Source organism: Asterias rubens, chromosome 16, assembly GCF_902459465.1.
Source record: "Asterias rubens chromosome 16, eAstRub1.3, whole genome shotgun sequence".
Taxonomy (NCBI): Eukaryota; Metazoa; Echinodermata; class Asteroidea; order Forcipulatida; family Asteriidae; genus Asterias; species Asterias rubens.
In genome coordinates this window covers 8,906,194-8,931,631 of record NC_047077.1, presented here as the reverse complement: position 1 = coordinate 8,931,631, position 25,438 = coordinate 8,906,194, and the positions used below count along the sequence as shown (strand labels likewise).

The 25,438-nt window shown below is 37.4% G+C and overlaps 2 protein-coding genes across 2 annotated transcripts; both read right to left on the bottom strand.

Moving 5' to 3' along the window:
• Nucleotides 1–1,352: 1,352 nt before the first annotated feature.
• On the bottom strand, nucleotides 1,353–7,625 carry LOC117300923. The gene is made up of 6 exons (XM_033784789.1): nucleotides 7,462–7,625; nucleotides 6,821–6,892; nucleotides 5,830–5,865; nucleotides 4,570–4,624; nucleotides 3,994–4,061; nucleotides 1,353–3,082 (listed from the first exon to the last, which is right to left on the bottom strand). Exons 1-6 carry the CDS (start codon nucleotides 7,531–7,533, stop codon nucleotides 2,792–2,794), a joined length of 594 nt encoding a protein of 197 aa, XP_033640680.1. The 5' UTR covers nucleotides 7,534–7,625; the 3' UTR covers nucleotides 1,353–2,791.
• A 247-nt stretch (nucleotides 7,626–7,872) lies between these two features.
• On the bottom strand, nucleotides 7,873–25,438 carry LOC117301091 (netrin receptor UNC5A-like). The gene is made up of 5 exons (XM_033784974.1): nucleotides 25,140–25,438; nucleotides 22,684–23,025; nucleotides 17,447–17,524; nucleotides 9,157–9,262; nucleotides 7,873–8,561 (listed from the first exon to the last, which is right to left on the bottom strand). Exons 1-5 carry the CDS (start codon nucleotides 25,362–25,364, stop codon nucleotides 7,873–7,875), a joined length of 1,440 nt encoding a protein of 479 aa, XP_033640865.1. The 5' UTR covers nucleotides 25,365–25,438.

Sequence of the window (25,438 nt, the reverse complement as noted above, 5' to 3'; positions counted from 1 at the left end):
GACCTCAAGTTTAGAACTTGAGGTCTCGAAATCAACCACCAAACGCACACAACTTCGTGTGACAAGGGTGTTTTCTTCTTTCATTATTATCTCGCAACTTTGATGACCGATTGAGCTCAAACTTTCACAGGTTTGTTATTTTATGCATATGTTGAGATACACCAACTGTGAAGGCTAGTATTTGACAGTTACCAATAGTGTCCACTGCCTTTAATTGTTTAGGATTTTTATATATTTTTATTTGAATACATAGTATTCATATCGCACTCGTTTAACTTTCTGAACAAAAACCATCAGATGCTAATTCCAGTCCAGTTGATATTTTGATGAATTATACCACGTTTATATCAAACTATACACAGCCATGACTTAATTGTATGGCTACATTTGGAAGATACTACATCCAATAAAACTGACATGATCGTTATCAACACAAAGCAAATCTTCTTAATAATGTTTAACGGGAAGGTACACGTTCGGTAATTACTTAAAACAAATATTAACTTAAAAACCGACTTGGTAACGAGCATTGGAGAGCTGTTGGTAGTATAAAACATTCTGGGAAACGATTCCCTCTGAGATAACGTACTTTTTGCGGAAGAGGTAATTTATCACTAAAATAATAAGATAATTCTAGCTAGAAGTATTTTATTGCCATTTGAAAGCACACTTATTCGTCCAACAAGGGTGTTTTTTCTTTCATAATTTTCCCGCAACTTCGATGACCGATTGAGCCCAAATTTTCAGAGGCTTGTTATTTTATGCTTGTGGTGGGATACACCAAATGAGAACACTGGTCTTTGACAATAACCAAACGTGTACACTGCCTTTAAACCAAAACATATAAATAGAAAGCTGAAAAATGTATAGTTATTCACACAGAAGTATAGAGACTAGCTACCAATAATCATTGATGAGTAATTTTTTTGCATGAAGGCACTTTGTTTTAGAAACCAAATTCAAGTTCAAAGTGTCAAGACAAAGCAAAGCTGATTCAAAATTAACTGTGACCAAGAGTGCCAATACCTGTTTACATCAACGAATATTAAATATTTGTTTTTATGGTTGTGGCTGGGTCTTGGTCCTTAAAGGCAGTTGACACTATTGGTAATTACTCAAAAATAATAATAATGGGGAGCTGTTGATGGTTTAAAACATTGTGAGAAACGGCTCCCTCTGAAGTGACATAGTTTTCGAGAAAGAAGTAATTTTCCACGATTTTGATGTCAAGACCTCAGACTATAGAATTTGAGGTCTCGATATCAAGCATCTGAAAGCACACAATTTCGTGTGACAAGGGTGTTTTTTCTTTCATTATTATCTCGCAACTGCGATGACCAATTGAGCTAAAATTTTCACAGGTTTGTTATCTTATGCATATGTTGAGATACACCAAGTGAAAAGACTGGTCTTTAAAAATTACTAATTGTGTCCATTGTTTTAAGATCTTGCAATGTGGGAATCTCAAAATATTTCCTTGCGAAAGCAAATCGTATTGGAATTTAAACCTAATGCCATCCAGAATTGATAACATGTATTTATGCAGCATAGTTTACATAACAATCAGTATGTTTTGTGTAAGTACTGTTAGATTTGAAGTCACTCAATACATGATCGATATCACGTACAGTCATGAACAAAAACACCCTTTTTTTAGAAGGATCTAAAGTGAACAAGCTGTTTGCATAATACATCAAAAGAATACCGAACACTTCGGCACCTCGCAAACTCGGCACCTTCAAATTCGCCACCTTGCAAACTCGTCACCTTGCCATCTCGGCACCCACTCGGCACCAAGAATTTCGGCACCATACAAACTCGGCACCGGCTTTTTATTGACTAACAAACTCGGCACCAAGCAATATCACCTCGAAGAGTCAAGTGGTTGAAATATTAAGTAAAGTACATGTACTTACTCAATAAAACAAAATGGTTTGAAAGTGAGCTTTGTAAACGCTGTTAATGACAAAATCACCAGTTATGGGAGTTGATAAGAATTCCGAACTTTCGAGAAAGTTTGGGCCCCCATAATATTATACCGTGGCGCCCGCACCGTGTTCAGTCAACAAGTTTTTAAAATGTTGTTTAAAATATTGCGTCCATGTCGGCGCCATTATTTTTTTGTTTTCTATGTTTTGGGCTTTGAACAATTTTTAATAAGGGTTTGTTTAGTTTGGTTAATGGTTTTCAATGGAATTTTGCTTTTTAACAGGGCGTAATATGCCTACTGCTCAAAAATCATCTTTTGTTACTCATTCTTTGTGCACAAAATCGTATCAGTCAAAAATATTTTGATGTGCAAAAAACTGCAGGATGAAACCAATCCCGGATGTACTTAACTAAATAAAAAATAAATAAAACTCTTTCAAACAATTTAAAACACCATTTTAAAAAGGGCAGATTTATATGTAAGGAAATAAAGTAATAACACTAATATGTACGGGGACCCCGTGCATTCCTCCAGAACTAACACACACCAATGTTTTTGGATGCCTGTGAAGGTCCTTAAACACAGTTAGGATGTATGTTAACAGTAAACAAGAATCAGATGAACTGCGTATATCCAAGATGGCCGCCACAAATAGTACACCTTGGGAAAAGTGATATATCAGCCAAATAACATTTTAAAACATAATAAGAAACATTTGATGTATGTTTTTTTATCATGCTTTAAATCCAAGATGGCGACCAATTTGGTAGGCAACCATGAAATATTGCTACTAAATGAAAACATTGTCAACGATATAGACATTCTCTTCCAAGACTTACGAGCTAGAGCTTTAAGCCTTTGTCATCTTCGATATCTTGAAACACTTCGCTTTAAAAACTCAACCAGGTCATTCCTTGTGATACTCTCCAGACTAGATGATAAAGTGTTGAAAGCCGCCTCTCCAAATGGTCCAAATCCTTGCTGCCACCTGACTAGCATGCAGAATATCTGGTTACGAACATTACCTGCATTGTCACATTTCACTGCGTACAAGTGGCTACTGCGGTGGCCTAAATATGTGGCTAAACGTTCCCAATCCTCTCCCAGTTGTTCCGCTATTTCTCGAAATAGTACCTCAGTTTCAATATCAGTCTGCAAACAAAAATATACGTTTCTTGCATAAACATATGTTTGGTAATACATAACAACCATCACCATGAATACTCTAGTTTATATTTATTTATATTAATTAATTTATATTTATTGTGCAAACCGACAGTGGACTTACCGCCATTTGAAAAATAAAACTAGTAAATTAATATTTAAATTAACATATCAAAATATTTAATTCGTAAAAGTTTACTAAAATCTGAAAAAAAAAACGAATTAAACAAATAAACAAATAAATAAATAAATATATAATGATTTCAGAACAAACAATGACAACAGTTATCTCAATGAAGCGTGTGACGTTAAAACAACCAATATTAAGGGGGGAAAATGTTAGCTTAAAAGATCGTTTGTACTTTTTGTAACACAAAACATATTGTCTACAGACAGTAGAAATCTTACCTTAAAATATTGGTTCCTGGGATGTTGTAGTTTTTGAGAAATGAGTAAAACAAAATGTGCCGAAAATACGTTTTACATGCTGAAATAATATTTGTCGTATGAGTTGAAAAGTATTTTTGTGACTTATTTAACTTTTTCTCAAAAACTACAGCACCCAAGCAGATAATATTTAAAGGGAATGCTTTCTACCATCAATATCTTCAAACTATATGAGTTTAATGTAGACATTGTTTTTTGTGTCATACAACAAGTATCTAAACCCTTTCTTAACTAGTATGGTACCAATGATTTCATAGAAACAGTTTCACACTATTTTGTGGTATGCCAACAATAAACCTGACTCAATGTAAAAAAAATGGCTCACCACTTTGTTTAAATGGTCTTTGTGAAAATACGGTACACTTTGAGCAAGAAGTGGAGTTCAAGTTGAAGTTAATAAATCACTTCAGTATAGGGTGTCTTAGAACACCTAAAGGTTTATATGTATTTACCAGTGTAAGATCTTTGGGAAACGGCAGGATTGGTTCAGGCTCATCATCCCCTATTTTATTGATTGAAGCTCCAGTCGAAAGAAAAATTAGAAACAACGTCAAATTAGAATTTAATATTTGATGAAAAATAATGTCCAATAACTTTAAGCTAAAAATATTGTTGACAGATAAACATTTGCTGAAGAATAACTTCCAATAACTTGAACTTTGAATAATTGATAGCTTAAACATAAATTTGCTGAAAATCACGACCAGTTGAGATGCTACTGGGTTAAGCCTGTGTACGTCAGGGTCAAACGGTTTGATGAGTACAAATAAACTTAAGTTCCAAGTCACATAACCCATTCCAAAAAGTCAAGCCAACACATTATTATTTTATAATTATATGAATAATAATAAATAAAATTAATATCATTAATAGGATATGAAATAAACCCTGCTTTTATGATAATTTTGAAAACTTGATGTTTCACCTGTAAAAACTTCTTTTCATATTTTGAAAGGTACCTTTAATAATTGTGTTTAACCACTTCATACCGGTTAAGTACATGCCAAAATATTGTTAAACTGGCTTACTTTGTCCGAACAACTCCGGGCATTGTCCTTTCTCCAATGCTCTTTGAATTGCTCCCTTTATAGAAGAAAAACAACAAAAGGAATATCTGTATTAGACTTTGTATTTTGAGGAGGGAAAAAATAGCAACACGCAAGACAGTGCAATATCAATATAAAAAGGTTGTATTTACAGAAAATGTGATATCTTAACATAGAGGCAGAGCAGATGTCAACTGTTGCAAATATGGAAACAACACCAGTTGCCGATTCCACAATGGGTAAGCTTGCTTATCTCCAGTACCATCTTAGGATGCGTTAAAGGAAGGATTTCACATAAGAAGTGCTTAACTTTCATGGGACCCTTTTAAGATCGGTATTAGGGTTGTCTTGTAATATGATCGGATGATTGTGCGTTGTATTGTATGTAGACCTAACATAGTTATGTTGCTTGATAAAATAATGACGTTGCTCTAGTGGCTGGCCGCGAAAACAAATACAAGAAAATGGAATCCGTAACATTACTCGTTATTATGTAGTTTGAATGACGAGGAAGTTGTACAAATACTTTTCATCATGGTTTTACGAAGTATGGGAAACTACAACTGAGAGGCAGGGTTGGTAAAGAAATACCAAGTGAAACGAAGTAAATGAATGTCAATGGTCATAATACTTATAAATAGATTATTTTTTGCATTTACTGCCATCAATATTTCCACACATTTTGTAAGCTTAAACTGCCGCACCCACACAGTTGTTCTTATGTCAGCTCGCCAACCAATCTACCTCCTTGATCGCAAGTGTAGTGAAACAAAGTGTCAAACAGCAATGATAAAAATGTAATAATCATTTCTGTTGTAAGATTTCGGCACAGAATTTGTATGGGTGATTTAGCTGCCAAAAATGTGACATATTCTACTTGTCTTACTCTGTACCCCGGAACCTATGAGCGTTTTACTTTCTCAAAACAAGAAGTATTTAGTCAAGTTTTGTTGCCTGTTTTACAGTGATGTACGCTTCATGCCATTAAAAGAATCAATAAACACATCTTCTAGCGGTTTAGTAAGATTCAGATGATGACCTACAAACAAAGAACATCTACTTAACTGCTTTTTAAATAATTGTCTACCTTTTTAAAAGATTCTTTAAATGGAGCAAAGAGATTTTGTTTGTCAATATTAACACAAAACGTGTTTCCCTTTTTAATAGCACCCATAAAACAGTCTTTTCTTAAATATATTGTCTGGAATACCTATTTAATAATGGTAAAACTGTTTTACTCACATCGACTTCAATCTCACTGGCAGTGCATTCGGCATCCTGTCGAGTCCAAAAAGAAGTAATATTCTTTATGTATTATTGTTATTAGCAAGAAATGTTAAATTGCATCAGGATGGATGAAAATGAAAGCGATGTAATTGAAAGCGAATCTTGAGGGAATGGAGGGATTGAAAGCGTATTTTGAGGAATGGAAAGCATATCTTAAGGGGCTTAAGTGTATCTTGAGGAATTGAAAGCATATGCTTAAAGGGTCTATGTACTTTTTCCTAACACAAAACACAATGTCCACAGATTTATAGTTTGAAGATCATGATAGTAGAAACTTCCCTTGAAATTTTACTTACTGAGGTGCTGTAGTCTTTGAGAAATGAGTAAAACAAATAATTTTCGGCGCAGTTTTAGCATGTAAAATGTTTTATGCTATGGTTTTGGTATAATATCATAACTGGTTAATGAGATTTTACATGCTAAAATAATGTTGGTCTACCTTAGACGAAAATTATTTTGTGACTTGTTTTGCTCATTTCTCCATCAGTTAGTAATATTTGAAGGGAAGCTTTCCACTACCATTATCTTCAAACCCTCTAAGTTTAATGTAAATATGTGGACATTTTGAAAAAGTACCCGAATCCTTTAAGCGAGAGGTTGAACGCGTAGGAGCAAATGAAAGTGTATCTGTACTTATGAATAATTGTCAACAAAAAGTAAACAATTTGGTTCTGCCGGTAGTACGGCTGAAGTAAAAAATAACTCAGATCTAGTGATTTATCCGAACAATTTTTTTGGCTTCGAATATATCACGTGACCTTCCCCTTTTGAACAAAAATTCTTGCAAACTGACAACTTTGATGACTTTGTAAAGAACCGTTCTTCTTGATTCCTGTAAAACCTCATGTGTAGTCTATTTGAGTCATGTTTTAGTCTATTTTGCTTTTGCCCCCAAAATAGCCTAACGAAGCCGGTGTGTGTCCCTTGAAATACAAGCAGTTCTTACAGGTAGGTTGCGTGCTTCCGGAGGCCCCTGACCATCACACGTCTGGATCAAGTTGTTATTTACCATTTGTTTCTGAAATATGCATGGAAAAGGAATACAATTAAAAACATTAAATGACTGTGTATTCTCGAATAAATTCGAGAGGACGCAATTCATTAGTAGAGAGGCTCACAAATTTACATAAAAATTAACTATGTTAGGTAGATCAAGTCAATGGCTACACATCGCTACCCATTGGCTACATACTACTATGTAATTTTCATGAACTGCACACTCAAATAAGTTGACCAACATAAACTCTCCCATGTAAACACTAACAACAAACAACAGTTAAAAGTAGAAGTTTCAAATACAAGCTAAACTCCACCGATAGTCAGTAGGACAGATGGGACCTTAGTCCATTGACTGAAGACTCACACAGGTTTGAATTTTATCAGTCTAGCAGGAGAGCTGGCTTAAAGTGTGCCAGTTTGTTTATATGCAATTTGTTGTTACTGATTCCTTCTAAACGTTAAGGAAACAAAGTACATCAGCAAACTATTATACGTGGAACATGTATAAAACAAATGATCTCTTTAATAATCTGTCCGTCTTCATATTAATCTCTTATAATGTTTAAATAATTGTCTGGAAATACCCACTAGTTTTGGCCCAACAGAGAGTATCCCTTGCCCATCATCTTCTTCTTGTTGTTGGTAGTATCTGACAGCCATGTACGGAATATCATCTTTGTTGCTGGATCCGCTAGTCTTCACATTAAATGAAACTGAATTATGTGGGAACGCCCATACATCCTTTTTATGTATCTCCTGAAAAAAACGAAAAATTGAGAGGAAACCATGTGAGAAAAAGTTATCCCTTTTTTCTGTTCTGTTAGCAATAATAAACCAAACAACTGTTTTCCGAGGTTCGTTTGTCTTGTTTTAACAGGGGAGTGAACAAAAGTAAATTGGCTGATTGTTTACTGCTTTACTGTCAAGTACTAAATCTGTACCTGTTTTGTGTGCTGTACTGGAATACATACAATACATACAATACATTTCACAAGTGTCTTAAACAATTCTTTGAATTTGTTTGGAAGAATCAATCAAAATAAATGCATTGAAATTGTTAAGTACCTGCTCAGACACCTTGTCATCCTTCCAAACGTAAACCCGAAAAGCATAGCTTCTGGAATCAAAGATATCTCCAAAGGCACCAACTCGCACTCGTTTTCGACTTTTACCTAGGGCTCTGCCAAACAATGCAAACCAAGTAAAATGATTGACCAGAAAAATGGCTTTGTCTCCCTGAGCAGACACCAACTGACCATCAGTGCTGCTATCAAGGGCTTGCCAGGATTCTGAAGAAGCTGAAGACATCTTAGCAGTAAACTCCCAATCAGATGACTCTGCATGATGAGGAAAAGACAACACCACACTGTCTTTAAATGTCAGACCAGGAGGACCACAGTAAACACCTGGTGACAATTGTTCATCTTCACCATTGACTGTATCAGCAACTACTGCATCAGGGTTGACATAGATATACACCTGTTGGGGCGGGCCTTCAGGTATTGCACCATGCGGAATGTAAAGGTGCACATCATATTCCTGCAGAGCCAAAATGCCACCTTTTTCATTGAAGAAGCCAACAGCCATGTATTGTAACTGCAGCAAGATGTCAGTCTTCTCATAAGCACTGATGTCCACAGTTCGCCTGTTAAACTTATTCAGCACATCTTCAACATGAGAAGGCGTTTCTGGAAAATGAAAAAAAAGTCAGATTCCCAACGACATTAGTATCAATGGAATTCCAAACTGTAAATGATTGGGAAAACAATCAAGTCTGGTTTGCAGAGACACCAGGTAAATGAACTTTTCTTATGAGCTGCTGAGGTTCTGAAAGGAACCTGATTAACAATCAGTTATTCTCCTAAGTACCACAAGTCATGGAAAGAGAGAGAGTTTCTTTTGATGTGCATGGTGTCTCTGCAAACCTCACTTGATCATGTAGGTTTAGGTTGTGAACACCCCACATTCAAACCTCCCCTCGTCATCTCCAAGCCTCTTCAAGTTTAGAGATGATATGTGCACAAGTTAAGCACATGGTCTTTTTTAAAGCCCATTTTCAAAAGGCAAGCGGGTTAAGAAATACACCAGTTGAAGTTCTAGACTTGTTTTTTCCTTTTCAAAAATAATACACATACAAGGTGTAAGTTTCTAGATGATTATCATGACAAAAAAGTAATGTATACTCATCCTCTACTACATTGCTTCTCCTCATGGTAATAGCCATGCATTATTATTCAGTTCAAAACTTTATTTACAGGGGTCAGCCTTCGACTGATTGCTCACCATTTCTTGGTGGCATATGTGTTATTGCTTGAGTAGTCTGTGTGATTAAAGTATATCCTGCAGCACCCAGATTGTTGTCTTCATCAATGGTCTTGTCAGTGAAATCCTTGATTTAAAAAAAAATAAAACGAAAACAATTGATTGTTCATAATTCACTCTCAAGTAGTCCTGTGAAAATTAGTGCACTTTGTGGTAAAAGCAAGACACTGTGCACTTGTAATTTATACCCAAACAAAACGATTTAGATAGAGTGCCATCTCGAGTTCCAACACTTTTTGTTCTTGAAACTGATTGGCAGACATTTTCTTATCAAATTAGAAAAGATTTCGGATAGAACACAAATACTCAAGTCTGGTAGATGCTTCAAAACTTAGTATTATTTGACAACTCGTCGGGGGAATATTTTGAAAGAGTTTAATTATCTTTATCTGAGTGCAGGGAGAAGCTGAGTATAATTATGTAAGGGATATGTTCAATTGATCCTCTGAACCCCTATAAATAAGCCAACTTATCTCTTACCTCTTCACAGTCTCCTGATGATGACTAGAGCAAGCTAGTCGAAACGTTGAGACCAACCAAAGAACTGACTCTGCGGTTGTACAATTACGATCATATTATATTAAGCTAAAGTAGTAGTTCCAGCCTATTTCTATACCATCCGCCCAGGTAATAGTTAATAAGCAGGACAGATCTTTTCAGAACTGAGAAGTCTCCCAAACACCCGAACAATCTACTCAGCTGTAGTAGAATAAAGCAAGACAGTTCTCTAAGAACAAACTCTACCTGGCAAGTAGATACACACATGGTGTTACCGCAAACCAAGTTGCACACTGAAATCCATGACAACTGTCACTTGTCACCCATTATCAAGCAAGCTCAAGGTTATCATGATGCGGTAGGCTTAAGTGTTCCTTAGTTAACGGACTCGGTCCGTTAAAAGCGCCAGCCACCAACCCGGTCATTACCATGCAGTGAAGACCGGGTCCTCGCACTGTTATTCCCTAATTATCAAGCAAGCTCAAGGTTATCATGTTCCCACCTTTAAACCTCTTTGATGCGGGAGACCAACTGAAGTGTTCCTTAGTGTCACCTCTTACTGTCTTTGATGCGAGAGACCTACCAGTGACAGTTGTAATGGATTTCACTGTGCAACATTTCGTTTTGAAAGTGTCATCCTTAAAGCCATTGGGCACTTTCGGTCAACAGTATTGTCCAAGGCCCACACTTCGTGTATCACAACTTATATATAAAATAACAAACCTGGGAAAATTTAGGCTCAATCAGTCATCGGAGTCGGGAGAAAATAGCGGGAAAACCCACCCTTGTTTCCGCACGTTTCACCGTGTCATGACATGTGTTTAAAATAAATCCGTAAATATCGATATCGAGAATTGATATTGTTTTAATGTTTTCTCAAAAAGTAAAGCATTTCATGGAATAATTTTTCAAGAGAAGTCTTTCACCACTACCTTCAGTAAACCCTGTAAGTTATTTGTAAATCTGTGAACTTGTAAATTTGTTTTCTGTTCCGAAAGTGTCCAATGGCTTTAAATTTCACTCCCTCTGGATGGGATTGCATTCGCATGATGGTGTTAAATTGTTGATAAGACATATGTTTTACCCAATTGTAGACTTTTTATTAATTGGCAAACCTTATACTCTTCTGTTTTCAGCTCTGCCAGTCTTGGCCTCAATTCTAAAAAGAAAAAAAAGGGAAACAAAAGACACACACACATTAATGAAATACATCTGTGTATAACTGATAACAATAACAATGACAAAACTAGAAATACATCTTGAATAATATCGATATGAAAGAATCAACAGAGAGCTGCAGTCATGCATGCAATTGAAAACTTGTGGACAAAGGAGAACATTTTCATGGCAAAGATATTATTTGAGGTGTCGAGAAAACAAAACACAGAAAGTAAATCAAAAGTTGCAAAACTGGAACCAACACAGCTGCATCATTTGGGTCAGTGCTAAAAATATAGTTTTAATAGACCATGTAAACTTTGTTAACAATAAGTGTGACCATGTGCATTCTTAGGGTATTCTGGCATGAAAGATACCACACAGGTCCTATGGGAAAGTTGACATTATTTTGGTGTCACGATTTCCACATAAATCCAAGAATTATGAAAGTAAAAGCTGGACAAGTTTTGAGATATGCCCCCTATCACCACATCAAAAGTTGATTGGGAATTGGACATTGCAATCTCCATAAAATATATGATTTTATGTTTTCTTCCATTAGGCTGTGTACAAATCGTGCCTGCAGGAAGTGCAAGCTCTGTGGCTCTTTTGTAAACATGTGATTATTAATACTATAATTTGTCATTTAGGTGTTTTAACCATATACACTTTTAGCACTGTATACTCGGTACTTACCCGAGTACGGAAAAAAAGTCATAGGCATATTACTCGGGTGGGATTCGAACCCACGACCTTTGCAACCCTAGAGCGGTGTTACACCAACTACACCGCCGAGACTGCCCGGCGGCTAGAGGCAGTTCGAATCCTATTTTCAGCAGCGGGTACTGTATTTTGCAGTATCCGCTGCTGGTATGACACTGCTCTAGAATTACAAAGGTCGTGGGTTCGAATCTCACCCGAGTAATATGGCTGTGATCCCCCCCCCCACAGACCTCGGGTAAGTAATGAGTATACAATGCTAAAACACATCGGTGTATAATGGGTAAAAGACTATTCTTTATCCTCGATGCAAATTTACCATCTATAAATTACTTTTTTATATTATCTAGTGTCTGCTTTTCTCGTCCGTTTGCTGCTTATTGTTTGTGCTTTCAGAGGACCAGATAGTCATTTTTTTTTTTACATTCCAAGGAAATCATATTATTTGTTGTTTATTCTTTCCATTTTTGTCTTTGTATACCTAGCTAAGCGTCTGTTGCTGCAGTGCGTAGGTGTGAACCGTCCACGTGTAAATGATCCCACTTCTAACACCATTTTTGGCGGGAACACTCTCTATTTCTTCTGCTAAAAATCAAACTTAAATTACACGATCGAGACAGAAACGCTGAAGAAGTTATCAGAAGCGTAGTCAAACTATTAAAATACATTTATTTTTACATTTTCACATTTCAGTATTTCGTTGATGATGATACTTAGGGCCTACACATTATTTTGATATTCTCTGCGTATTATTTATTAATTAAAAAATATAAAAATAGGCCCTATTTATGAATGTCAGTTAATAACTATAAAACAATTCAGTATATGCATAAAATAACAAACCTGTGAAAATTTGAACTCAATTGGTCGTCAAAGTTGCGAGAGAACAATGGAAAAAAACCTTAGTTGTTACAGAACTTGTGTGCTTTCAGACGCTCGATTTCGAGACCTCAAAATCTAATTCTGAGGTCTCGAAATCAAATTCAAATATTTTTATGAGAAATTTCTGCTTTCTCAAAAACTACGTTACAGCTCTCCAATACTCGATACCAAGTAAGGTTTTAGGCCACTAATTATTTTGAGTAATTACCAATCGTGGACAGTGCCTTTAAAATAGGTACGTCACCACAAACTGAGTACACAAACAAGTGGCGTCTATTAATCACCCCCATGACAATGGATCTGTCTGGACCATACGAGGGGTAGAAAGGAGGGAATTCCCTTTTGCTTTATTGCATTAGCTCATAGTGTTTGATGTGACTCTCACTCAAATCCATCTTGCGATGCACTTCCTTATAAGGCCATAACTATATCACTGTTCATTGGACCTTGCAATTACAATGATAAATTTATCATTGAGATTGTTTAAATAAGCAGCACTGCACGTATAATGATTTGACCTATTATATGACATGACAAGTTTACAAAAGAGCCACCAAGCCTAGACTTCACGCTGGCACAATTTGAACACAGCTCCATGAAAGAAAACATATGGAGAACATTTGATTGTATATCAAAAACTGGATTTGCGTTTTTAAACATAAATTTTACATGTGTCACTATTTAAAAAATATGACACATGTTAACTTTCCCATGTGACCAGTGCAGCATCTTGCTGGTAGAAAAGCCCAAGAATAAAAAAGGTCACACTTATTGTAGATAAAGCTTTGTCATGCGGTTTAAAGTTTTAGACAGCAAAGTCATTTTGCGGGTTTCGGAATTTGACAAATCAGTTAAAGACATGCAGTGATCACATTTTGCATGATCAACCATATGAAATTACTGGTTAAAGTCGGGCTTCCGTTGTGTGAGCCAGGGGTGAACAAAAAACGAGCAAAATGTTCAACATGTAAAGACATTTTCTTAAGATGGTAAATTAATTTGCACTTTGGTTTTACTTACTCTCACTTTAGGGAGAATATGCTAGCGAATGTGCTTACGAACGGAAATATTTAATCGCTGAAACTTCGCAACATTCGCCGTGTCTTCATCAGCGTTGGTAACAAATTCACTACGTTCACAAGTCGTTCTCCGTACGAAGATCGGTCAATTTAGAAACCGGTTTCTAAGTTTCAGCGAATGTTGCGAAGACGGTCACCGCCGTCGATGTTCGTAAGCATTGGTAACGTTGGTGTAAAGCGTTGGCATCTCGTTCGTAAATGCATTGGCAAGCGTTGGTAGGTAGCATTCGTTATAATTATGTTCGTAAGATATTGGTGAGGAGAGGGCCGACCGAGATGAAAATATTCACTAGCCAACTGCCATTTCGGACGAATTCAACGCGAAATTCAAATATTCATCTTCGCAAGGACATTCGCCACTCTGTGAGAGGGGACGAAGCGCTTCCAAAATTTCAGCGAATGTGAAGACAGTAATTCGCCATCGATTTTGGTAAGCATTGGTAAGTCATTGGTACTGTTGGTAAAGCGTGCGTATTATGTTAAGATATTGGTAAGGAGAGGTTTAAGGACGACTCGACTTAAGGCTCGAAAAAGCACACAACTTCGTGTTTGTTATTTATGCATATGTTGAGATACACCAACTGTGAAGCTAGTCTTTGACATTTTGTGTCCAGTGTCATTAAGTTTTCTAAAAAATATCACTCGATTTCAGGAGAAAATATTTCACAAAATGGGCTCTATTAGTACTTTTATGAACTTCATAGTTAAACAATGATAGTTCACCAATAGATCATTCCTGTCGCACAAGTGCTGGGCGCTGCCATGGATGCCGCGCGCACTGCTGCGGTGTCATTGTGCCCAATTTTGTGCACAAAGACATGATCAAGTCTTTTCCTTTTCCCTTTTTATGGAAATTGAATGTCAAGCTTCCTCGACAATATATGCAATTTCCCTGAAATGGCTACATGATATAACGATGTTCATGTACTACATTCTTGATATTTTTTTTTAAACTAAGCACAAAGTTAAATACTGAAATTCTGAAGAAGAAAAAAATATCAAGAATGTAGTGCGTTGTTATATCACGCAGCCATATCAGCGAAATTTCATAGATTGTCGAGGATGACATTCAACTCCCATAACAAGTGAAAAAGAAAACGATTTTCTCGTGTCTTTGTGCACAAAACTAGGCACAAAGACACCGCAGCAGTGGCGCGCGGCACCAATGGCGGCGCCCGGCACTTGATTGGTGTATGAGGGCGTTATAACGCCGTACCGAAAAAGTGTTTAGTTGTTGGCGGAGATCAGCCAACGTAAATAAATTATTACATACTTGCCTTGATTATCTGCATTCCAATAAACCCTCGATCGCGGCATCTGTCGATTGAAAGTGCAATTATTATTAATATTAATTTTATCGTGTTTTGCTTAAAGGCACTAGACACTCTTGATAATTACTCAAAATAATTGTTATCATAACTTTGTAACGAGTAACGGGGAGATCCAGGTTGAGGAGATTTTAACTTCGAGACCTCAGAATTATAGATTTTGAGGTTTCGAAATCAAGCATCTCAAAGCACACAACTTCGTGTGACAAGAGTGTGTTTCTTCATTATTATCTCGCAACTTCGACGACCAATTGAGCTCAAATGTCCACATGTTTGTTATTCTATACAAATGAACCCGCCTATTTTTCACGTGAGAAGTCCGTCGTCTGCTAGGTTTTCTGTATTGTTTTAAGTTTGATTTTTCAGGGTGAAGGACTAAAAATTAGCCTTGGTATCCATCATTTTCGGATTCAGCACCCCCAAATTAGTTAAATCAGGTATGTTACCAACTTTTACTCAAAAATGCCGCTCGAAGTTTTTTTTTTAAAATCTGGTCTAGACTATACTGTCTCCCGTAATACAGGTGTTCTCTCCATACAAACCACGTGCTTTCTTCCTCCCTTGAGCTACTTTATTCCCTCTTTACAACACGCTTATCCTCCCTTACCTTCTTATTGCTATTCTTCCTGATTGCTGTAGGAGGAAATATGCATGGAAAATTGTCGGTTGTGGATTGTGACGTCAAACTTTATTTGCATAATTCGCATGAAGTATTTTTTTAATATATAGGAACCCTCATTATGAATTTTGTTAAAGCCAATATCACATTCAATTGACATCAGTCCCACTCAAAATATTAATCAAACCCCAAAATGTCAAAATAAATAATCCTCAAATACAAGCCTTATAAACTAATATGGCCTTCTACATAATGTGCACATACTATGTAATATGCAAGTGAAAACAAGAATTGTAAAGCATAACAAAGTTTGGCAATTCAAGGAAGCAGGCGGACCAAAAAACATGCAGACATCGGGTTCACCCTACCCGACATTGTTCTGCCGTAAAAATACGGAGATTTTCCTCTTTTATGATGCAACAATCAAAGTTGTGACCTTTTAAAAACTGCAAAATACTTTTTGGCAACGAAAATGGCTTTGAATATACCTTTACACAGAAATTGTCCAACTGAAAACAATTTTAAATGCAAAACATTATGTGTAAACGCACACATTATGAGACTAGTATTTGACCGAAATACTGCAAGTTTGCTTTCGGAAGAAAGCTTCATAATATTTGCTATCAAAAAAAAAAAAAAAACTAAAAGCAAACAAAAAGCAGCTTGAAATTGGCATTTTTGCACACGTTTTATTTACAAAACCTGTTCCAAAGATAAGGAAAAGATATATACACTTAACTGTAACTGTACGTAGAGGAACAAGTTGCCTTGGATCGGACGAGTTGTACTATAAAAAGCGTTTGAAACCGTTTGTTATGAAATTAATGCACAAGTTAGTATCACTCAAAATTGCACGGTTTTCATGTTACGTCGTGAACTAACACGGTCGGCCATATAAATGGGAGTCAAGTGGCCGACCGTGTTAGTCGACGAGGTAAAAGAAAACCTCGCAATTTCGAGGCACATTTGTGGGGAAAATGTAATCCGGCACCCTAAAATTGTTATCACAAAAGTTAGCAAATTTAAAAGCAACACAATATAAATCAATTGTTTGCAACGCAATATAAATCAATTTTTTATTGTTTTTAAGTTTTTACAAGGAAATAAAACCTTCGAAATGATAATGCGTAGTTATTGAATAATGCAAATATCAGAGAGCACGCAATAGTAGTTCTTGAGTCGATTTCACATAGAGAAAGAACTAGTCCAAACTTAGGAAAATTGATGGTTGTGGATTGTGACGTCAAACTTTATTTGCATAATTCGCATGGAGTATTTTTTCAATATATAGGAACCCTTGTTATGAATTTTGTTAAAGGCAATATCACATTCAAGACATCAATCCCACTCAAAATATATAACAAGCCCAAAAATGTCAAAATAAATAATACGCAAATGCAAGCCTTATAAACTAATGACCTTCTACATAATGTGCACATACTATATATTATGACATTTTTAAAAACATTTCATAGGGACGGGTGCCGTTGGGATTTCCCAAGCACAAGCTTTTTGTAATGTTGGAAGTGTTAGAAACAAATGGGGTTTTTTAAGATCACGAACTATTGCAAGTGAAAACAAGAATTGTAAAGCATAACAAAGTTTGGCAATACAAGCAAGCAGGCGGACCAAAAAACATGCATACATCGGGTTCACCCTACCCGACATTGTTCTGCCGTAAAAAATACGGGGATTTTCCTCTTTTATGATGCAACAATCAAAGTTGTGACCTTTTTAAAACTGCACAATTTCAACATTTTGAAAACATCTTGCTATAGGCCTTTTACTACAAAAGGGCAAGAAATAAAAAATTGTAGCTAATTGTGAACCGGTTATTTTTATAATATTGTTGGTAAGTAATGATTCCCTCGGTATGGTTCTTTCCTAAATCCCTTCCTGATTGCTGTACAAGGATTCACGCATGTCTGAGTTACTCACAGATTACAATATCAAATCGAGTAATTTACCTTAACGCTACCATCATATAAAGTAGCTTCATAATCAGATGGGAGTTCCCGAGTTCGGTGACATGTTGATCTGGCTCTCTGAAATTGTTATCACAAAAGTTAGCAAATTAAAAAGCAACACAATATAAATCAATTGTTTTTTAAGCATTTATGAGGAAATAAAACCTTCGAAATGATAATGCGTAGTTATTAAATAATGCAAATATCAGAGCACGAAATAGTAGTTCTTGGGTCGATTTCACAAAGAGAAAGAACTCCTAACTTAGGAAAATTGTCTGTTGTGAATTGTGACGTCAAACTTGATTTGCATATTTCACATATGAAGTGTGTTTAATATATTTAACCCTTTGTTATGAATTTTTTTTAAACCAATATCATATACAAGACATCAATATCACTCGAAATTTATAACGAACCCCAATGTCCAAAAAGTAACACTCAAATGCAAGCCTTATAATTTGGTGGCCTTCTACATAATGTGTTCATGATATGACATTTAAAAAAACGTTTCATATGGGATGGGTGCCATTGGGATTTCCCAGGAACAAGCTATTTGTAATGTTAGAAAGGTGAGAAACAAGGTTTTTTTAAAGATCAGTAAACCGGTAATACCCCGGTCACATCGCGGAGGAAGGAAGAGAAGGAGCTCCAACGACCTGCAAAACCGCAGAGAAACAAAAGAATACCCTGACGATGCCCCTGTCTGACAAGGAGACCTCCACCTGGACGGCCGATTAACGAGCAGGATTAGATCTCTTTGTACAGAACCAGTGGTACCGCCGCTCAGCACCGTTGTGTAAAGTTGAATCATTGGAGACAAGAATTGTGAATATACACGTTTTCATTTACCGTTTGTGGTGTTTCACTGAAACATCATGGCATATTTTTACATTTTTTGTGACTTCCAGTCACTAGCGGTGGTTCAAAATTTGGGTATTAGCACACGAGGAAGGTTGGTATTCAATTGTGTTTTTCGATTTGGTGGGCACAAGTGTACACAATTTTGATCAGGTCTCAAAAAAGTTTGTTTTTCTGTATTATATCCATGCGACATAATGACACCATAGTTTAGTGAAGAACCAAGTGCGCACGCGCAAACTCACATACGCCAGGTCGCCCATTGTCTGTATAAGGTATGTGGGTGATTACGAGGTGTCGTTAAACGACCGCGGTACCACGGGTTCGACCTTTGAAGTCCCTTCGTTCGAGCTCCTTCTCTTCCTTCCTCCATGGTCACACATAGACGCCGCTTCCACACTGCGATGGAAAAATGGCCGAGACCTTGGTCAATCGCGGACCAATCGTGGGCCAAACGCGGGAGGATCATCATGGGCGGGGTGGGATCTCCTAGGTCGGGAAGCTGCCAGCTCTCCCAACACTTGTTAATTTGAACATGTTAACACATAGACGTCGATTCTACACGATGGAAAAGTGGCCGAGAGCGTGACCAATCGCAGACCAATCGTGGGCCAAACGTCGGAGAATCTCCATGAGCGTGGTCGGGTCGGGTGGGATCTTCTAGGTCGGGAAGCTATAAGCTTTCCCCACGCTTATTTTGAACATGTTCAAAATAAGCGTAGCCGGTTCGTGGCCTACAATTTGCGGGGCAATGTCGTAGTGGAAACGCTATTATCGTACAAGCAGCATGGTAGCAGATCGTGGTGAGATCTCTTTGGTTATAATTAAAACGCCGCACCGTCGGCAACCATTTCGAAGTAGAAAACCGCTTGGTCGGCATTGTTCTTGGTGTTTTCGTCAGTAATCGTAGTGGCAGAGAGTAAGAACACTTTTTGCGTAGAAATAGTAAAGTTGGGTGGAGTCTTAAATTTTCCAAATTGCTTGATTTTGACGGCGATCATACCCCGACTTGATAGTTTTTTTGAGATCGGGGTGATTGGCACGATCTTCTCAATGTCATAGTACTGTGCGAACGGGGTAAAGGCAGGTTCATACTCGCTGCGTATTCACTGCGTACGCAGCGCGCGGATCCGTTTTTTAAAGTCCGCAGTGCGTTAAAGGAAGCGCAGTGCGTAATCGTTTTTTGCAAATGCGTATGAATTTTTCAAAATGAAAATTAGGTCGTACACACTAATCGGATGCGTAGTCGGACGTATTGAAATATTTTAACATTTTGTCGGATGCGTAGACGCAATTTCAGTGAATAATGGCAAGAACCTGATACGAAAATATGAAAACTGTGCTTCTTTTTCCAAAACACAAGCTTGAAAGAATACCGAGATGTAAAAAGGACAGTGGTTTCATGTAAGGAAATTTGGGTAATTCGCGATAAAGATTTGGACGGAAGGCATTTTATTTAATGAAAAACCCTTGAACCGAACGAATGTATGAACACAAGTTGACGCGTTCGTTTCCACGCGCGAATGCAAACTTAATGCGTATTTACTTTTTATTTTGATGAAGTATGAACGTTAAATCCAAATTCGAAATTTCGGGTGCGTGAACGCAGTCGCAGCGAGTATGAACCGCCCTTAACAGACATCGCCACAAGTCGTACTTGAAGCGTACTAGAAGCGAAACATGGTCAGCACCAGCGTAGTGGTGTCGTCTTACAGTCTTCAAATTGGTTTGTGTAACAAGTAGTATTGGTTGTGTATTGGTTTGTGTAAAGTAGTATGATCCTGTACGTCGCAGCGTCAACAAAGTAGGAACGACTGCTTGGTCGGCATTGGTTTAAGTGTAACCGTCGTGGCATGAGTCAGCAACGCTTTTGACGTAGAAGCAGCGCAGTACAGTCGTGATTTAGTCTGTAACTTTTATGGATTTTGACGGCGATTGTGCCCCGATTAGATAATTTGTTCAGATTTTTTCAGATCGGGGTGATCGGCATGATCTTGTAGTGCTGTGTGAACGGGGTTTAAACTGTTGCGAGGGGAAAAATAATAGTCTGGTCCCCTGACCAAAGATTCCGTGACGTCTCTTGTTAAAAATCTTAGGTCAGGTATCACCATAGAGTTCTTATATATAACTCTATGGGTATCACCCACGGTTAAAAATAGAGCATGACGCAACTTGTCAGGGTCAGGGGTCATCTCCAGGGAAACCATGTCTGCACGTACTAGTTGCGATAACGTAACCCTCCTCCCAACGGCCGCCAGGCCGGAGGGTAACGAGATTATTTTGATCGTCAATGAATGACAATCTGGTTCAACACGTATAATTTCGACAGCAAGTCACCAGATTTCCCCATTTTTACCACTTTTAAAAATCATGAAACTTAATCCTCAATCAATGTCTAATGTCATGAACACTCAAGTCAAAACACCTTTGAAACAAAATATATTTTTGAAGAAAAAGGACAAAAACTTACCAGATCCCGGAGCGATTTCCCAGGTTTATATATTTTGAACTTGTCGCATCGCTTTTCAAACGCTTTATTTAGGCACAACGCCTGCATTGGGAATAGCTGGCATAGAAACTCCTGGATCTACGGCCGACAGGACTGACATTTCGAATCCATACCGAACGTCAACGATACTGTCCGAATGTTGACGACAACACGTTCGGAACATTTCGGATAACTTCGAAAAAGGAGGAATTCCCCCTTTTTGGTCACGTGATTTGGGGTGATACCGGACCCTAAATTCGACAGAGCCTAGTCGGAGATTTGTGGGTCTGGGAACCAGACTAGAAAAATAATTGCCAAGCATAATAAAGTTTGGCACAGGGGGGGGGGCGAAAGGGGTATTGCGCAATCATTTACTAGCGCTTTTTGGGTACACTCCATATTAAAAATAGGTGATGACAATATTAAACAAGAAAAGATAACATGAATACCGCAGAAATGCTCTCTTTAACAGCACTGAAAACATAACAGTACTTATTGTAAGAGTATTTTCAATTGTGAAACTGATTAGTTTTACATAAAATGCTTAAACATTTTACCGACAATTTTCGTTGGCTTATTGCAGCGGCCAACGTGTATGAATGGGTCCAGGCGGGAGTTTCGTTACAAAACGTCACCCCTAAAATGGCTATAAACATCGACTTAATGTGAAAAAAATTATCGTTCATCCTCTGATTTTTTTTACTGAACGTTATGATGAGGGATAGATCTTTCTTTTCTGAAAGTTTAAACAAAAACCCTCCGTACATCCTCTGGATATTTGACGTTTTTTGTTAAGGTAATTTTGAGAAAATGGTTTCTGCCTATACTTGGTTTCCACGCAAACGATCGTCTGTTGACGGACGGGAACATTCGCCGCAGGTAATGTTAATTCTGAGGCAAGCGCACATCTTAAACATAGTATGTAAGACATGTCGTTTACGCTAAATATATGTTGCTTATTAAGTTACTGAAGCAGTTGGCAATGCAAACAAAATAATTTTACGATGTTTTCTAGTGTAACAATTGGGTGAATTAACACTATTTAGAGATAAACGCACCCTTTGATTAAATGGACGCGTCCAGGCAGTCTCAAAGGCCGCGCGCCTGCGTTCAAAGGGTAGAACGTATTCGAAATCTTTTAATTTTATATAGGGAATGTACGTGCACTACACAGCGCACCGTTTGCGTATGTTTGTATGGAGAGCTTCGACCGGCGCTCGTCGTGAAAGAAGAATGAGATTATTTTCAACGTAGGTGGCGGGTTCGTGGCGCGACCCCTTGTTAAAAGCGCTTCTGCTCGCGGTGATAGTCTTTTTTCGTGCGTTACATTTTGTGGGTTGTGCGTGCCATCCGGTGTGCCGCGTGCGCCTTGACTAAAGGCTAACGCACACATGGAGACTATTATTTGACCGAAATACTGCAAGAGTTTGCTTTCGGCAGAAATCTTCAAAATATTTGCTATCAAATCAACAAAAAACAGGAAACTAAGACCAAACAAAAAGCAGCTTGAAATTGGCATTTTTGGTATGGTGACTGCCACCCATCAGGGCTGTATACGTTTTATTTACAAAATTTGTTCCAAAGAGGAGGAAAAGATACACTTACTGTAACTGTACTTAAGTCTCAATTCTGCAAAGGTCAAATTCAACAAATATTGATAACAAACTGGAAATAAATGGTTCTTAGCTTTTGATTTGATTTGATCTTATTTGGTCTGATCTTATTTGATTTGATTTGATTTAGTGTAAATGTTCTTGTAAGAGGAAGAAAAACATTGCACAAGCTACAACAATTGAAGGTTGTACTATGTTTCCTTGTTTCTTCCGCGTGGCAATTTGGCGCTTTATAAAAACAGTTATTATTAAACAAACATAGAAGTTTACAAACTCACCGATGATAATCTAGCACAACAATAACAACAGCAGCAAACCAACACCAGAACAAAAAGTGCAACCCCAACACCTATCAAAATAGGCAATAAGGATAGTCCCTCCTCATTCCCCTCCTCAAACAAACATTCGCCAACACACGTACAGCTTGTATCTCCCGGGTCTAAATTATCATCATCGCACTGCGGACATGAAGGTTTGTCATCCCCAGGGCACTTTGTGCATTCGTCTTTCCCAGGTCCTACGCATTCATTTTCAGCACACGTGTCGGCACATGTGTACGTTTCTGATGTTGAAGTGGTGTCGGTTTCCCAGGAGGTCAACGATGTTGTGAGCCCTTGACCCTGAGTTATTAGGGAACAAAATTGGAAGATAACTAATTTGTTGTTGTCCCAAAGAAATGACCAACATTCAATTCAATTCAATTCAATTCAATTAAATTCAATTTTATTTGCCCCACCATGTAGGAAACTCTATTTGAATATTGTGCACAGAGACACCAAAGGTAAACAAAATAGATAAAGAGCTTTCCAGATCTTGTATTCGACAAACAGAATTGTCGAAATGTTTGTATTGCTCAACATTCCTTTTTGTTTCCATACCAAATATGTTTCCATATACATTTGTTTCCAATAAATAAAGACATTTCCTTCGAGAAAGACTCTGCGAGGGTCAAAATGTCAGGCCATCAACTAATTTAGTAAAATTTCTTTTTACCATTCTTGTATGTTTTAACAAGTGTCTTAAAGGAAGACGTTGCCTTGGATCGGTCGAGTTGGTCTTTGAAAAAAGATATTTTAAAAGTAGAATATAATGATCCACACAAGTATCACTCCTAATTGAGCGGTTTTCTTTTTACCTCGTCGACTAACACGGTCGGCCATTTATGGGAGTAAAATTTTTGACTCCCATAAAATATGGCCGACCGTGTTAGTTCGCAAAGTAAAAGGAAAACTACGCAATTTCGAGGCAAATTTGTGTGGCGCATTGTATTCTACTTTTAAATCATCTTTCTAACCATTTGCATTTTATAGCAAACGGTTACAAACACTTTTCAAAGACCAACTCGTCCGATCCAAGGCAACGTGTTTGCTTCACTTCGTGAAAACGAAAACCACCGAAAAGTTTTTGCCCGCAGAGCGAACACAAACCAATGCATTAGAGACATTTTATTAGGTTTTCGTGAAAACTCACGCTTCAATGGGTCACTGACGGGTCAATGAAAACAAAATTGCAAAGCTGTGGCTGCAATACGTCGTTCATGAAAACATAACGTATGGGAACTGAAACTGGAATGAAATGTTAACAGGGATGGAGATAGTAATAACTAATTTGTGTTAACAAAAATTGAAGAAAAAAATATCAGTCAAAAAACTCATCAAGCAAAAGTGAAGAGAAGCGGTATAATTATATAACATTCAGATATTTCTTTAGATCCACCCACTCACAAATTCAAGAATAGACTAATCGTAACACTGACTGTTATAGGTTACACTCTAGAAAACTACTTTAAAACTTAGCGTTTATCTGATTCACTGACAAGTTCTATAACTTGTATAACAATATCAAAATAAAACCCACACAGACTAAAAACATGTTAATAACCACAACAATGTTTTAAAGGCAGTGAACAATTGGTAAATACTCAAAATAATTATTAGCATAAAACCTTACTTGGTAACGAGTAATGGGGAGAGATTGATGGTATAAAACATTGTGAGAAACGGCTCCCTCTGAATTGACATAGTTTTCGAGAACGGAGTAATTTTCCACGAATTTGATTTCGAGACCTCAAGTTTAGAATTTGAGGTCTCGAAATCAACCATCTAAACGCACACAACTTCGTGTAACAAGGGTGTTTTTTCTTTCATTAATATCTCGCAACTTCGACGACCGATTGAGCTCAAATTTTCACAGGTTTGTTACTTTATGCATATGTTGAGATACACCAACTGCGAAGACTAGTCTTTGACAGTTACCAAAAGTGTCCAATGGAACTTAGCCTCGCTGATGGGCTATACACAGCAGAATCATGAAACAAGATTGGACCGTGCGTGTTTTGATTAGAAGCCGTACTATTCAAGTGGTACAAAACAATACTGTTGTTTCGGTATGCTTCACACCACGGTCTTTCTGACCTTTCATTTTACAATTGCAGCGTTCTCCTTTAAAACACTGGTCCGCCTGTCCAATGCCAGTAAAACACCCCAGGACCAGTCGAATTACTTTCTAAATGACTGGCCAATTCATTTAGTTTTAAAAGGCATAACTTTTTAATATAAACGCACGGGCTGGTGAAAAAGCTGACAGACCACTGAAATGACAAGTTAAATGGCCCTGCTGTCTAGTCAGTGAGGGAAAGGGCAAACCCTGCAATTGGATAGAGAACCTTGGGATTGTATGTATTTCAAATGTTTCGTTAAGATACGAATTCACTGTACAATGTAAATAGACTTACCGTAACTGGTGAAAACGCCATTGTTAACACAATGATAAGCACTCCGATAGGTAGAGCTACACCACCGCCAGACAGCCCACTGAACTGTGCCATTATGTTACACTCACAGCCCCTGGAAAACTCAAAACAAACTTTTACAAAGTATCTGCATTCACTCCTAAAAACTCCTTGATCCTGACAAGTTCTCACACAGCTTTTGGTTCGTCGCAAAACTCCTATCCACATTCAGAGAGGTGAATTAGTAGAGGCGTAAAGTCAATGAAGTTTCTGATCTAAAACGAGGAAGTACAAGGCATTTA